This window comes from Hemibagrus wyckioides, linkage group LG05 (genome assembly GCF_019097595.1).
Source record: "Hemibagrus wyckioides isolate EC202008001 linkage group LG05, SWU_Hwy_1.0, whole genome shotgun sequence".
Lineage (NCBI taxonomy): Eukaryota > Metazoa > Chordata > Actinopteri > Siluriformes > Bagridae > Hemibagrus > Hemibagrus wyckioides.
The window spans coordinates 28604881-28619258 of record NC_080714.1 but is presented as its reverse complement, the minus strand read 5'-3'; the positions used below and the strand labels follow the sequence as shown (position 1 = coordinate 28619258).

Here is a 14378-nt window from a genome sequence, read left to right as displayed (position 1 = left end):
AGACCACAGTGAGGATGAATGCTGTGGCATATCATGTTCATTACCTTTGTGTGTTATTCTGTAAATAATGGAGATTTGTTGGCTGTATAAACAAACATTATTCAGATTTGGTCTACACTGATTCTGTATGTTAAAGACACGTCTCAGCTGCACGGCCACTCCGAGTCCAAACTGAGTGGCTTCATCATCTCAATCTCAATCTGCGCTCCCTCTAAACCACAGTCTATCCTCTCCAGCGTACACTATTTTGGTTTTGTTCTGCAATCATGTGGACATTATTTACTGCACTGACTCCCACAATGCAGTGCAACGGGATTGAGTCCAAATGAGATATGCAGAACATGCTTAACTGGCTGTGGTATTTAAAGATTTATATGCTGAATAGGGTGTGTGGTTTGGGACATATCTTGAGGTTTATTCTGTCCATCACTTTTCCCTTCCCATAGTGTGCATAGTACAGTAACCTTGCGTCACAGGTCCCACTGAAACAATGCAAAGCTGGAAATTTAAACTCTATATACACTCTATAGAAAGGTATCAATCAGATGGAACAGTCTGGTCGTTATATTCTGTACGGTTCCACTTGAACCCGGCTTGTGCAGAGGTTTAAGGGTTAAGTGGAGACAGGCGGATCTGGATGTGGATGCGGGCAGCAGTGCAGTGTGTGATTACAGAGGGAGAGTTTCAGAGTTTTATTCTCCTCATGACAGTGTGCCACTGAGCTATTCCTGTCCTCCTCTTTAAGTGGTAATGCGCTGCCACAGCACTGACGCTTATTTTATACTCTTCCCGGCAGCCTCTACTCACTCCTTCTGTCTTTCATCAACTCCCTGCCGATGGTTGGACAAATTTCTGGAATGATGCTATAGCAGGACTGCAATCTTTACATCTGTTACATTCACAAACACAAACACACTGACTGACTCTTACTTTACTAAAGTAGATAGATAGATAGATAGATAGATAGATAGATAGATAGATAGATAGATAGATAGATAGATAGATAGATAGATAGATAGATAGATAGATAGATAGAGACGAGATCCCAGAGCTGTTCTGATGCTTGTTAAATGTTGGGATGCGGAATCGAAAAGTTTTTAATATCCTTCTACAACATAAGGTAAACATCACAAAATGGATGACCTATATGATGTTCAGACTCACAAGACAAACCTGTTTCAGCAAACTCTTGCCCCCTGTGTGTACATTCTGTCAAAACTGAGAGAGAATGCCACCTGCCATGCCAACCAGTGGTCACTCTCCAGTGCGGGATTCTGCACTAAGAATGTGTAACTTTTGTACTACGTCCAGGACAAGGGTCACTTGTCTAGGTTTGGTACTGAAAAAGGTTTTCAAATGAGGATACTGGCAAGTACCCCATGTGCCAGGCGAAAAACAACCTTCTCCAAACCCAGTAGTGGGAATACTGGGTTACTTCAAAGATCTGGTTCCAACCAGAACCTAGCACGAAGACCGAAACCCTGGAGGTATTAGTACGTTAGTAGGTTTGTTTAAAAGGTAGTGGAAGAAAACAGGGGAGCATGCAGGTTGTTCTGGGGATTGTGGTGGATTTATTTTGGTTTGGTGAATTTACAATGCAGTTTTGATGACAGTAAGAGGTTAGACTGAAGCCATCAGCAGTCCAATAGCATTTCCAGAGGCACTCTGCATGTAAGATTTTCTTTTGAGCCTAGCATCTAATGGGAAATGGCTAGGGTGGAGATATATACTGTGGAATCTTAAGTGCTCATTATCTTCTGGGGCATAGGGTATGTGTCAAATTTAGGGTAATCACTGAGACATCAGAAGGTTCATACTGTTCCTAATGTAGTAAGCACAGGATCAGGGCAGAGATCCTGTACACACATGTGACCAGAGTGTTGGACCACAGTTCTATTACACAGTCATTCATCTTCACTAAACGCTCTATCCTGTTCAGGTAGACCTGGAAGTTATTCTGGGTAAACCACCTGCAAGAAGGGATCCCAGTCCATCACAAGACACATATTTGTCTGATATACCTAGTTGGAAATTAATGTCCATCCAGCATGTGTTTGGACAATGGAATGAATCTGGGGAATCCAGAAAAAGCCAACACAGATACAGGAAGAATGAGCAAAGCTCTGCAGAGAAAGTAACCAGACCTTACACTTGAACCCAGGAGCTGTGAGATGGCAGCATGGCTTCTTCATGCCCCACACTGAAGGGTCTAACATGTAGCTCTATCAACCTGCTTTGGGAGCCCCAGTGCACCCTTCGCCAACTTTATCAGTAGACAAAGTATCACATGTGTGAAACAATAACTTTATAGGACTATGAAGGCTCATAGGATCTCACAGTCAGAAAATGAGATGCAGCAGGATGTCCTAACTGCATGGCATCTTCAATCACCACTTGAAGGAGCACAGGCCTTTGTATTTCAGTAAACGGCTTGACCAGACTCCCGGTTTGTGGGTGGTAAACCAAGGTGTGGAAATGGCTTCCCCGCAGGAACTATACACATCCGTTTTATGAGTGGGGTGCCTTCAGAATGTCTTTTGGGGACCTGCATGAACTGCAGCACCAGTGCATGTGCAGCAAGGAACTACCTTTTCTCAGAGCATTGGTAGGGGGGTGGGATAATCCATGATGACAAGAGGGTATCTGTGCCTATATCCTGCAGCCACAGGGTGTCTGTGTTAAAGTGCTTCAAGGCACATTGTCAACAGTGAAGACAGATAGATAGATCTGTCATAGAGGCACAGGTGTGTGGCTCTGATCTATCCAATTAGCTCATGAAATAAATTCATGCCTGTTCCTCCACTTCCATCCATCTATGTTCCCTCCCTCTCTCTCTCTCTCTCTCTCTCTCTCTCTCTCTCTGTTTCACACTCAGTGGGAGGGATGTGAGTGTAAGTGGGACTGGTCCGCTTGGGCTCTGTGTAGAAATGCCCTCATCTCCTGGTGTTGGGTTGCAGGGACTCAACACAATGAGGAAACACTGAAGCTCATACACTCTGAAGAAGGATCTGTCACACCTGTAGACTTTCTAGAGGTAAGAAGGCTAATTCTTTACAGATTAACACTCCATTATCTTGTTCAGTTTCATCTCATTTGTGTATTCTGCATAGCTGTAACATGTTGACTAGTGTTTATTTAGTCTGCAGTTTGGGTCAAAACTCCAGTGATGGATAGATAATTCATGTGGGTTTTGTATTCTAACGGAATTCCAGTTCTGAGTCACTCGGTTTCTTTTCTGCATGTAGAGATCTCAGCACATGGGTTGGATTCCTTTGTAGACTAAATAATTATTAGTCTGAATAAAGTCTCTAATTTGTGGTGCGTTAAAGCCACCTTGGTGTTTGTGTCTGCGCCTGTGTTTAAAGTGTTGTGTTTATTATGGGGCGGAACACCTGAAACAGTGTCAGGGTTGGGTGCAGGGTGTGTTTGGGTGCGTCTCTGTGTCCTGGACGAACCACATGCTTTCAGCTTTGCCTTTTCCAAAACAGATTTTTATTTCAGGACTGTAATCGAGTAATCACAGAGCGGCTGATTCAGTGAGCGTCAGTGTGTAGAGAGTCCCTGAAGCACAGGCGTTACAGGCGAGCATGAAGGGACTTAACATTGGGGAACGAGGAACAAGGGAGCATGAAGAATAGTGAAAAACCTTTTTACTTTTGATTAAATTTAGACTAAAGAAGAGGGGGAACTAGAGAGAATAAGAGAGAAAAGCAGGGAATGAGAGAAAAAAAATGAGTGAATTAAAAGTGAGGTAATCAGGCAGAATGAGAAAAAAGCAGAAACAGATTGTCGAGGAATGAGGGAAAACAAGAGAATGATGGAACAAGGCGGGAAGAAAAAAATGGTAAGTAGGAAAATAAGGGAGAACAACAGAAAGGAGAGGAGGGAAGTAGGAACACTGTACAGATACACTGCCACCAGTTTTTCCTCTTTTTTGCAGCCCTGCACTTCCCATCTCTCTTTCAGCAGCCATGACGACGGTTGTCGTGATAACGATGCTGCTGTCAGCGTCCCTCCTCCTGTCCTCTGCTCTTCCGTTCCAGCAGAGAGGATTCTGGGATTTTGGTGAAGATATTGACGTCAGAGATCTGATGACGATGATGATGAAGGACCAGGAGGAAGGCTCAGCGTTTGAGGAAGTCCCTCAGCCGGAGATACCGACATGTCCGTTCGGGTGTGTGTGTCACCTGAAGGTGGTGCAGTGCTCTGATCTCGGTTAGTGGTCATCCTATGTCCATTTCCATTCCTGTTCACATTAGCTTACCTGCTCCTCGTAATCTGTCAGTCAAATAAAATATTTCCAAAGATATTTAAAGAGCAATGCCTGCTGGGTAAATAATTGTGCTCCTAAAGTCTACAGTGAAGTCAGCTTAATTCCTCTTGATCTTAGGCAATTTAATCAACCTGAAGCAGGAGAAAGAGTACAAGGGGATGAGGGGACAGTGCTGGAACACAGCTCATATCTTTACCTGAGATGATAAAATAATTAAAATGCCTTTTAAACGGTCAACTGGACTGGAATGAAGTTAAATGAATAAGGAAAAGTGTTCAGATAGCATTTAAACAGCCAAAAACTTCACTCAGGCTGACAAAATAAAAAAATGGCCAAGTACATCAAATCAGAGGAAGTGAATGAGGGGACATACTAAATTGGAACACAGCCCAGAACTTTCCCAAAGCTGATACATTAATGGAAAGGCCCTTTAAAGGACTTGTATAAATAAATAAGAGGAAGTGGACCGGAGGAAGAGTTGGTTTTGGAACACAGCCCAAATTCAGTCTTGGAAAACAGCACTCCAGACCATGCACACACTCATTCACACCTACGGCTGAATTAGCATAGCCAGTCCACCTACCAACACACTACTGGGAGGTGGGAAGAATGTTGAGAAACCACACAGACATGGGGAGAACCTATGAAAGTCCATGCAGACAGTGACCCACACTCATGATGGAACCAGGGATCCTGGAGGTAATGGTACCAGCTGCACCAGTGTGCTGCCTACTTCACTTACACTGATAAAGTAAACTAAGCACCATCAAAGAGAAGATTAAATGGAAACACAGACACATTTTTCTTGCAAAACGTGACACCCAGTGGGATTTGACTAGTTTTTAAACACGTAATGTGGAGTCAGATTTAAACTCTCGTGGAAGACCACTTGTCTCCGTCAACACCACTGCCCCATGTTAGAGGAGGCAACAGTCCTGAACGCTGACTCAGCATTTCTGTTCATTGCGTGAGGGGTAGTGGGAGATGCACCATGATATGATTTGATTACAGCACTTTGATGGAAGGTTTATCATTTAAGTAGCAGGTATATTGTCCACCAAATGATCAGTTTTGGTTTCAGGTTGTCGTTAAAATGGCTGAAAGGACTTGACTGGACTTGAACGAGGAATGTGCCTGAACGGAAGTGCTTTAACCAGAGTAATATCCTCTTTATTTCCCCACAATGTCCCACTTTTCTCCCATCATTTCCTCATGTACACTTTCTGACAGTCGTTAATCGAAATGGCACAAAAAGCAGTGTCTAAAAATGCAGAAAGGAAATCGAAATGCCTGTGGGAATGTGATGGAACAGCGCTGAAGAATTTTGGAGAGCCACATGAAAAGCCATGTGGTGAGAGAGGAGTTACTTTACTGTCTGGATGACAAACCCTGTGTGTGTGTGTGTGTGAAACACCTGTGCACGTGGTATTTTATTACAGACGCTACTGTTTATGGGGTTATTACATGGCAGCGAATGTGCCATAAACACTGACGCCCGTCTTGCCATCACCCATGAAGTCCAAAAGTAGCTATTTGAAAATAAGTCACTGGTTACCATGGTAACATTAGGACTACACCACAGGGTCTGATTCGCAGATGTGTACAGTATGTGCAGCGTTTCTTTCACTCTATTTCAGTCAGTCTGTCTCTGTCTATCTTTGCTTTCACTCCTCTCTTTCCATGGGTCCATCTCTCACCATATCTGTTTCTTTACGTCTCTTTTCTTTACTCTGTTTCTTTGTCTCTTTTTCTCCCTTTTCCATCTGCCATCATGCTGTGCTACGTGGAGCTCCGATAGTCCGGCTCCATCGTAATTATATGGAGAAACACACACACATGCGCATGTACACACACACACACACACACACACACAGAAGCCAAGCACTCCACAATTTACCCAACATTTCCCAAATTACTGCTTTCTGAAAAGTTTACAAGTGAAAATAAAGCAGTTAGAAGGATGTTTTCTGAACCCAGTCTACCCGGCCCACTTTATTAGAGTTTATTTACAGACTGCAGGTCAGCACAATCCACAGGCGATTTTGCTGCACTTGTGCGCAATTACAGATAATAAGTTCCTAGTTTTCCAAGAATTTTATCTTACCTTTGCTAAAAGTTCACTCAATTATATCCTTATAAACAAAGGAATAATTCTTCAGGAGCTCCTGCCTCCTTCAGTGGGCTTGACTTCAGATTTTCTCCAGTTCATCTCTTAACAGCTGCAGGATGTTCTCAGCTAGAAACATCCTGTTGTGTGCCACGGGCAGGAGAACATTTTGTAACGCAGAAAAAACTCTGGCTCTGTGCATTTCTGGCACATTTATACACACCAATAAATATAGAGGAGTTCAAGCGCACCTTTGAGAACTGACTGACTGAATAAGCTTCTAGCTAAAAAACTTCATAAGTACTTAAAAACACAAATTCAACAAGCTTTCAATTAGCTTTCCACCAAATAAGAGAACCAATAAAAGCTTTACCTGTTCAGCAAGAATAAAAGATATTATTATAAGCTATCATAATTACTCCTGAATTCATTTTCTTCTTATATTAACCCTCACTATGACTCCTACTCAGTTTGTTTACTCTCTCTGGCTCCAGCTTGTCACTGCACAGTCCGGGTTTGTTTTCATGCCTCAGGTTTGGACATAATGACATTTGAGATTTCTGAGCTAATATGATACTTACATACAAGTTTCCCACAAATTCCAACAGAGCTAACTACAGGACAATATTTTTTTTCTGTTTTTGTTTTCTTTCCATTTTTAAATTAATTTTTAGTATTGTATTATATATTTGTATCTATCTATCTATCTATCTATCTATCTATCTATCTATCTATCTATCTATCTATCTATCTATAAAATTGTTTATGTTTATGTAATTGTTTTGTTTGCAGGTTTGATTTATGTGCCGTCTAACATCCCGTCTGATACGCTGCTGTTGGACCTGCAGTGCAACGGCATCACAGAGCTCCGAGAGGGAGATTTTAAAGGCCTCAGTAACCTCTATGTAAGATTCCATCCTAAAATTAGCAAAATTTAGATCTTGTTCTTAGAATCCTAAGCCCCAGACCACGACCCAGACTCTGAATCCTGAGCCCCAGTACCAGAGTCTGAAGCCCGATCCCCAGACCTAGAGTCTGAATCCTGGGTCCCAGACCCAGACCCTGAATCCCAAGCCCCAGACCATGACCCAGACCCTGAATCCCAAGCCCCAGACCATGACCCAGACACTGAATCCTGAGTCCCAGACCCTGAATCCTGAGCGCGAGACCCTGACGCTGAATCCCAAACCCCAGAACCAGACCCAGAGTCTGAATCCTGAGCCCCAGACCCAGACTCTAAATCCTGAGCCCCAGACCATGACCAAGACTCTGAATCCCAAGCCCCAGACCCAGACTGAGTAGCAGGACCCAAATTCAGGACCACATTCTGGCTAATAACCTCCACATGCAATCTATGACAACTGCCTAACCTTGCAGATTCTGAGTATTGCAACCAAGACCAGTACTGTGAGTAATAAAATCAAGTCCCTGACCAGGCTCAGTAACGAGACATGGGACACACTAAAGAATACGCTCCAGGGCATGACTCTGATTAATGTGACCTAGACAAAACTGAGGAACATGTCAAAGGTCAGCTCTTAAACAAGAGCCAAATCAAGATGCTGAGTAACGGCACCTAGACCCATCCCAAGACCCAAAATTTTTTATTATTGGTATGTGCATGTGTGTTTCAGGCGTTAATCCTGAGGAGTAATCTGATCTCTCGAATTCACCCTCGTGCCTTCCTGCCTCTGAAGCGCCTGCAGAAGCTCTACATTTCCCACAACCTGCTCACCTCCATCCCTCGCAACCTGCCCTCATCTCTTGTCGAGATGCGTATCCATGACAACCGTATCCGCAAAGTAGCAGCAGGGACCTTCAGTGCCCTGGGGAACATGCATGTGATTGGTGAGATATAATACCTCTGTAGATACAGTACATACTTCAAGATGAGGGAGATCTCTGGGCAGCTGCTACCTAGTGGCGCAGACATACTGTACAATACCACTCTGAAAAGAATGAGCCAGTAAAGCTAATGCTTAATAAGGTACACGACAGTAAGCGGGGCAAGAGAAAGTACATTTTATGCAGTCGAAAATCCCAGCTACGACAGTAAATCTTTAAAATGCTGTTTACTCAAGTGACTTAACTGAACTTTTCAAACAGTCTAATTTACCTTAACTAATATATGCAGAGAACATTTGCTAGCTAACAAGTAGCTAAAACAAGTAGTGCTGGACACCATAGGCTAACATCTCAGACTTTCATAACTTCTACAGCAGATAGAAACTAAACTTTAACATGATACTTGCACAAGAAAGGTCTCAGGGATGTCTCACATTTTATACTGTCTGTCTTAAGACAGTGTGGAGCTAAAGACCTGTCAACACGGTGAATCGAATATGGTTAAAACTATAACTGGGCTTTAAAAGGATGGGGATGACGTGCGTTATTGTTTTGTATTGTGTACAGAAATGGGTCGTAACCCCATCCACAACAGTGGATTTGAACCGGGAGCATTCAAAGGTCTCAAACTGAACTACCTACGAATCTCTGAGGCAAAACTCACCGGTGTCCCAAAAGGTAACATGAACTGTTTTATAATTCTACTTACTAGGTTATTATATCACGCTTCTTCTTCTTCTTCTTTGGTCTTTTCCCTTCAGGGGTCTCCACAGTGAATCATCTCTCTCCACCTATCCCTATCTTCTGCATCCTCAACACTTACACCCACTAGCTTCATATCCTCATTTATTACATCCATATCTCTCCTCTTTGGCCTTCCTCTCTGCCTCCTGCCTGGCAGCTCCATGTCCAACATTCTCCTACCAATATACTCACTCTCCCTCCTCTGAACATGTCCAAACCATCTTAATCTGGTCTCCCTAACTTTGTCCCCCAAACGTCCAACATGAGCCGTCCCTCTGATGTACTCGTTCCTAATCCTGTCCAACCGTGTCCCTCCCAAAGAGAACCTCAACATCTTCAGCTCTGCTCCCTCCAGCTCTGACTCCTGTCTCTTCCTCAGTGACACTGTCTCTAAACCATACAGCATGGCCGGTCTCACCACTGTCCTGTACACCTTCCCCTTGATTCTCGCAGATATTTTTCTATCACACAGAACTCCTGACATCTTTCTCCACCCATTCCAACCTGCCTGCACTCGCTTCTTTACCTCTTTCCCACACTCTCCATTACTCTGGACTGTTGACCCCAAATACTTAAACTCCTGTACCTTCTTCACCTCTTCACCCTGTAATCTTAAGGTTATTATATCACACTAACATGTCATTAAGATAAAGCAACTAATTAGTCTGTCTCATTGTTACATAATGAATTCATTTTTAAACATTACGACTGAGAGTGCTGTCGATGTTATAAAGTCACAGTCTAGAAGCTGCATATTTAGGATCATGTCTACTGTCCAAAGGAACTCACTTGAACTAGTAATTATCTTTCCTTGGTCTGAAACACACTATTGTGTTGGTATGTGTTGGTCAGATTTGCCAGCAAGTCTCCATGAGCTCCATTTGGACCATAATGAGATTCAGGCCATCGAGCTGGAGGACCTAAGCCGATACAAGCAGCTGCAGAGGTCAGACAGATCTACACCACTATAACACATGGAGCAGTATTAAAAAAATAAATCTTCTTTGCAAAAACACTGCATATGCACTTTTAATGCTGTAGCAAAATATCCCAAATATAGACTATATATGTCTAAAAGTTTATGCACCCCTGACCATCGCACTGTATGTGCTTGTTAAACATCCCAGTCCCGATCATTGCCATTATAGTAAGCTCCATTATAGTAAGGGTCAGTGCTCTGTGCCAGACACTTGAGTTCTCTCACTCCAACCTTGCTTCTTTTTTTTTTTTTTTTTTTTACCAATATTTTAGTAACAGTTTGCAAAAGGATCACATATGGGAGTGATGGTCAGGGGTGCACATACTTTTGACACTGACACTGAAGAAAAATCAGATAATACACGTCATAGCTTGTATAACAACATCTAAAGATTAGCATAAATACCTCATCTGACATTCAAGAAGGGCGTTTTAACCAAACACTACAACCTAAAAAAATGTTTTACAAAATGCGGAAAAAAACACATAATAAACAGACAAATAAACCTTCAAAGTGCATGAACACCATTCTTCTCTCACCACAGCAATCTCCAGTGAGAAGTAAAATGGAGGCTAGCTTCTCTTTTTTACCGTTAAGGGATCGACCCATTGTAAACAGGTACGAGATGAAAAATTTAAAAAGTAAAAATTTCGAATGATTACAGGGTAATCTGAAAATTGTTGAAAACTTATTTATTTATATATAAACTAATTCTGCTGCCACCAAAAATAAAGTAAAAACACATAATTGAATTGCACCCCCGTTTCCAGCCTCAGTGGTACGTTCCACTTAGAGCCGTTACAGTAAGGCAGAAATTTAAAAATAAAACATTCAAAATTCATACAATAATCAAGATACCGGAGATATGATGCCCTCTTGTGGTTAAACACCATACACCGCAGGGTAAATGTTTAAATATCCTTTTCTTTTCCTACATCTGTGTTTATAAGATTTATTACTTTGCTCAGTCTCACTTTATATTTATCTTTTTTTGTCTGAAATCAGGCTGGGTCTTGGGTCGAATCATATCCAGCATATTGAGCGTGGTGCGCTCTCTTACCTGCCCAGCCTGAGAGAGCTTCACCTGGACCACAACCGCCTTTCCAGCATCCCCAGTGGCCTGTCCAGTATGAAATACCTGCAGGTATGTGTGTGTGTGTGGGGGGGGGGGGGGGATGCCAAAAAGAAGAACAAAAAGTATAGACCACACCCCCCATATAGACTACATCCCACCCCATATAGACCAAACCCCCCTATATAGCCCACACCTTACCCTTCTGCATTAAGCCAGTTTTTTATATTTAAACTTTTGTACAAATTTTGGTCCAAGCATCACACATCGTAAAGGAAGCCTGTGGTCATGAGGCTGGTGATCATAGCAAGCATCAGCGACCCTTTCCACAGATCCCGCAGGGTTAAAAAAGGACTTTATGAGCCGTTATCTTCTGCTGACTCATAACACGTGAAGCCACCTCGTCTTTTCAAGCCAGAGCTTGTGTAATGTAATGTATATACAGTAAGGCCCACATATAGTCTGTATCTAAATACCTGGGGGTCAGGTGTGTAGAGATTCATTCCAGCTAGAGAAGATCTATCTGGCGTACGTCTCACACACATGGCTGAGAAGCTGGGCAGAGCGAGATGTGCTTGTACGCAGACACAATTAGATCCTAACAGCTTTTGCAGTCTGGGCCAAAAAATCCAGAAAATGCATGTGTGGCATTTCAGTTTGAAGCCAATCGTGACCAAGCTGTAAACATCTGGTTGGGTCCTGGCTGAAAAGTCTAGCACCCAGATCTGGATGTGGACCAGACAAAGTGTTAAGTGTGGGCCATCACTGGGACTCATTTTCCATCCTCAGTGTATTTCCTCTTTGTTGTGGTGGCTTGTGCTGCATTCATTACGGAGAATGGAGGCTCAGTGGCTGAAGATGAGGTTGTGAGTTCAAGACCTGAAGTCTCCAAGTTCTTCTTTGCTCCAGGATCGGTGTATCATGGAGGATCAACAAGCTGAGATATATGTTGAAAAGCATTTTACTGTACTTTATGTATAAAAGTCACAAAAGCCTTTTCTTCTACACATGATTACAGGAAATGTCCAGACAAATGGCTCGGTCTTGCGCTACTCACAGCCTTCTGAATTTATTAGCTGTGATGTAATGTTAATGTTTCTCAATACAGCTGTGGAAGTTCAGTTTCCATGCAAAACCTTTTCAAAATATTTTCCTGAACTTTCCACCAACAGAACACATTAGATCCAAGTTTTCTTCAGATATAGTTTGTCTACAGTTTCGAGGTTTGGATTGACCTTGTTATGTTCAAGTCATGGATCAAGTGTCTCTGGGTTTCTGGGTGATTCTTCTCTCTTCTTCTTCTTCTTGATATTGTGTTGTGATTTCCACCACTGTACTAAAATAAAAAATGAACCCCTGGAGGTCCCCAGAACCCAAGCAGTTAAGTGGCTAATGAGATCCAGATCTCCCAGATGCCTAAAATCATCGCCACATAAACTACCCAAGTTCATTTCTCTCTCTCTCTCTCTCTCTCTCTCTCACCTGCAGGTGGTCTATCTTCACACCAATAACATCACCTCAGTGAAGGTGAATGATTTCTGCCCGACGGGATTCGGAGTGAAGAAGGTCTTCTATAACGGGATCAGTCTGTTTGGGAACCCCATTGAATACTGGGAAATTCAGCCTGCCACCTTCCGCTGCGTGACTGACAGCATGGCTGTGCAGCTCGGCAACCATAAGAAATAGATACACCCCCATCTCACACACACACACACACACACACACACACAAATAACCAAGACTCTTTTAGTGTCACATAACAATTACTCAATTTAATTTAATTTTAGCGCTTTTAACAATGGACATTGTCACAAAGCAACTTTACAGAAATCTATAAATTCATGATATAAATTCTAAATGTAGAAATTTTTCATTTTAATGCCACGTCACATTTCCTTCCCACATGTTTTATAACATCTTTATAACACTTTCTTCAGGTTGTGGTTGTTGTATGTATCTGATTAACGCTTTCATTTCCATGTTAGTCGAGTCTGTCGTCCTGCATCCTGCATGTCTCGCCTGTTCATACTGATGAAGAGCAATTTTACTGTCTGTCTGTCTCAGTGTTAGCATCAGCGTTATGCTCTACAGCTTCACTATTACCTTCATGCACTAATTTAGATCCCAGAGCGCTTTAATAATGTCAATAAATCACCCAGATTTTGTAACAAACACTGATTTTGATCTGATGAATCGCATCTCGCCGAAAAAGACCACGGTGTTTAATGCTGTAGATTAGGATATGCTTTTAAACCATGAAATATATATACATATTACAAAATATCTTACTAACAAAACAGATGAACAGACTGCAATAAACGAATTTTACAAATTATGCTTTGTCTTGAATTAGTAGGTCTTTATTGAGCAGGTTCCTGAACAGTAGTGTACACTCCCTGAGCACTTTATTAGAAACATCTGGACACCTTCTGGACACATTCATGCAGTTACCTAATCATGTGACAGTGTATAAAATCATGTAGATACAATACAGCAACTTCAGAGGATGTTCATCAGCCATTAAAATGTGGAAAATTGCTGAACTCCTTGGTGATCTCACACACTCTGGAGTTTACTCAGAATGGTCAAATAAAGAAAAACATCCTGTGAGCAGCAGCTCTGCAGACTGAAACGCTGTAACGTACAGGGATGGACACTGCCGACGGTGAGGATCGAACCCGGACCTCCACTGTAAGCTCGATCGCCCGCAATATCAGATCAGACCCAAACACAGTGTACGCATCCAGTACATGCACTGCTTACACAACTTACATTAAACTTAACGGAAACAAACCATAACTATGACCTGGAAACTTAAAAAGATAACCTCAAACAAAGTCAACAGATATAAATATAATAACTGACCCTGACCAAGACAGACATATACACTGATTAGCCATAACACTGTGAGCAGTGCCAGGTGAAGTGAATAAGACTGAGTATCTCCTCATCATGGCACCTGTTAGTGGGTGGGATATATTAGACAGCAAGTCAACATTTTGTCCTCAAAGTTGATGTTAGAAGCAGGAAAAATGGACAAGCTTAAGGATTTGAGCGAGTTTGACCAAAAGGGACAAATTGTGATGGCTAGACCACTGGATCAGAGCATCTCCAAAACTGCAGCTCTTGTGGGGGGTCTGCAGTGGTCAGTACCTATCAAAAGTGGTGAACCGGCAACAGGGTCATGGGCGGCCAAGGCTCGATGATGCATGTGGGGAGCGTTAATGCTGGTTCTGATAGAAAGGTGTCAGAATACACAGTGCAGGGCGGGTCAGGGCTCTTTCGGCAGCAAAAGGGGAACCAACACTATATTAGGCAGGTTATGCCTGGTTGGGGTAAAGAGCAGCATGTTAAGGGA

General features: G+C 42.5%; 1 protein-coding gene across 3 annotated transcripts; it reads left to right on the top strand.

Moving 5' to 3' along the window:
• The first annotated feature begins 2882 nt into the window (after positions 1-2882).
• Positions 2883-13343, top strand: bgna (biglycan a). Of its 3 annotated transcripts, none has more exons than XM_058390689.1 (8): positions 2883-3034; positions 3941-4215; positions 7173-7285; positions 8015-8228; positions 8793-8903; positions 9822-9915; positions 10954-11092; positions 12509-13343. In XM_058390689.1, exons 2-8 carry the CDS (start codon positions 3972-3974, stop codon positions 12704-12706), a joined length of 1113 nt encoding a protein of 370 aa, XP_058246672.1. In that variant the 5' UTR covers positions 2883-3034; positions 3941-3971; the 3' UTR covers positions 12707-13343. The 3 variants fall into 3 exon arrangements, with proteins under 3 accessions (XP_058246672.1, XP_058246674.1, XP_058246673.1); XM_058390691.1 differs by having other exon boundaries at positions 2899-3034; positions 3970-4215; XM_058390690.1 differs by having other exon boundaries at positions 2899-3034; positions 3967-4215.
• Positions 13344-14378: the final 1035 nt, after the last annotated feature.

What these genes read in the sequence shown, in the direction of transcription:
- bgna (XM_058390689.1), top strand. Translation starts at nt 3,972, where the DNA reads ATGACGACGGTTGTCGTGATAACGATGCTGCTGTCAGCGTCCCTCCTC. An exon ending in AAGGCCTCAGTAACCTCTAT is followed by an intron (nt 7,286 to 8,014) that starts GTAAGATTCCAT and finishes TGTGTGTTTCAG; the next exon opens with GCGTTAATCCTGAGGAGTAA. An exon ending in CCAGTATGAAATACCTGCAG is followed by an intron (nt 11,093 to 12,508) that starts GTATGTGTGTGT and finishes TCTCACCTGCAG; the next exon opens with GTGGTCTATCTTCACACCAA.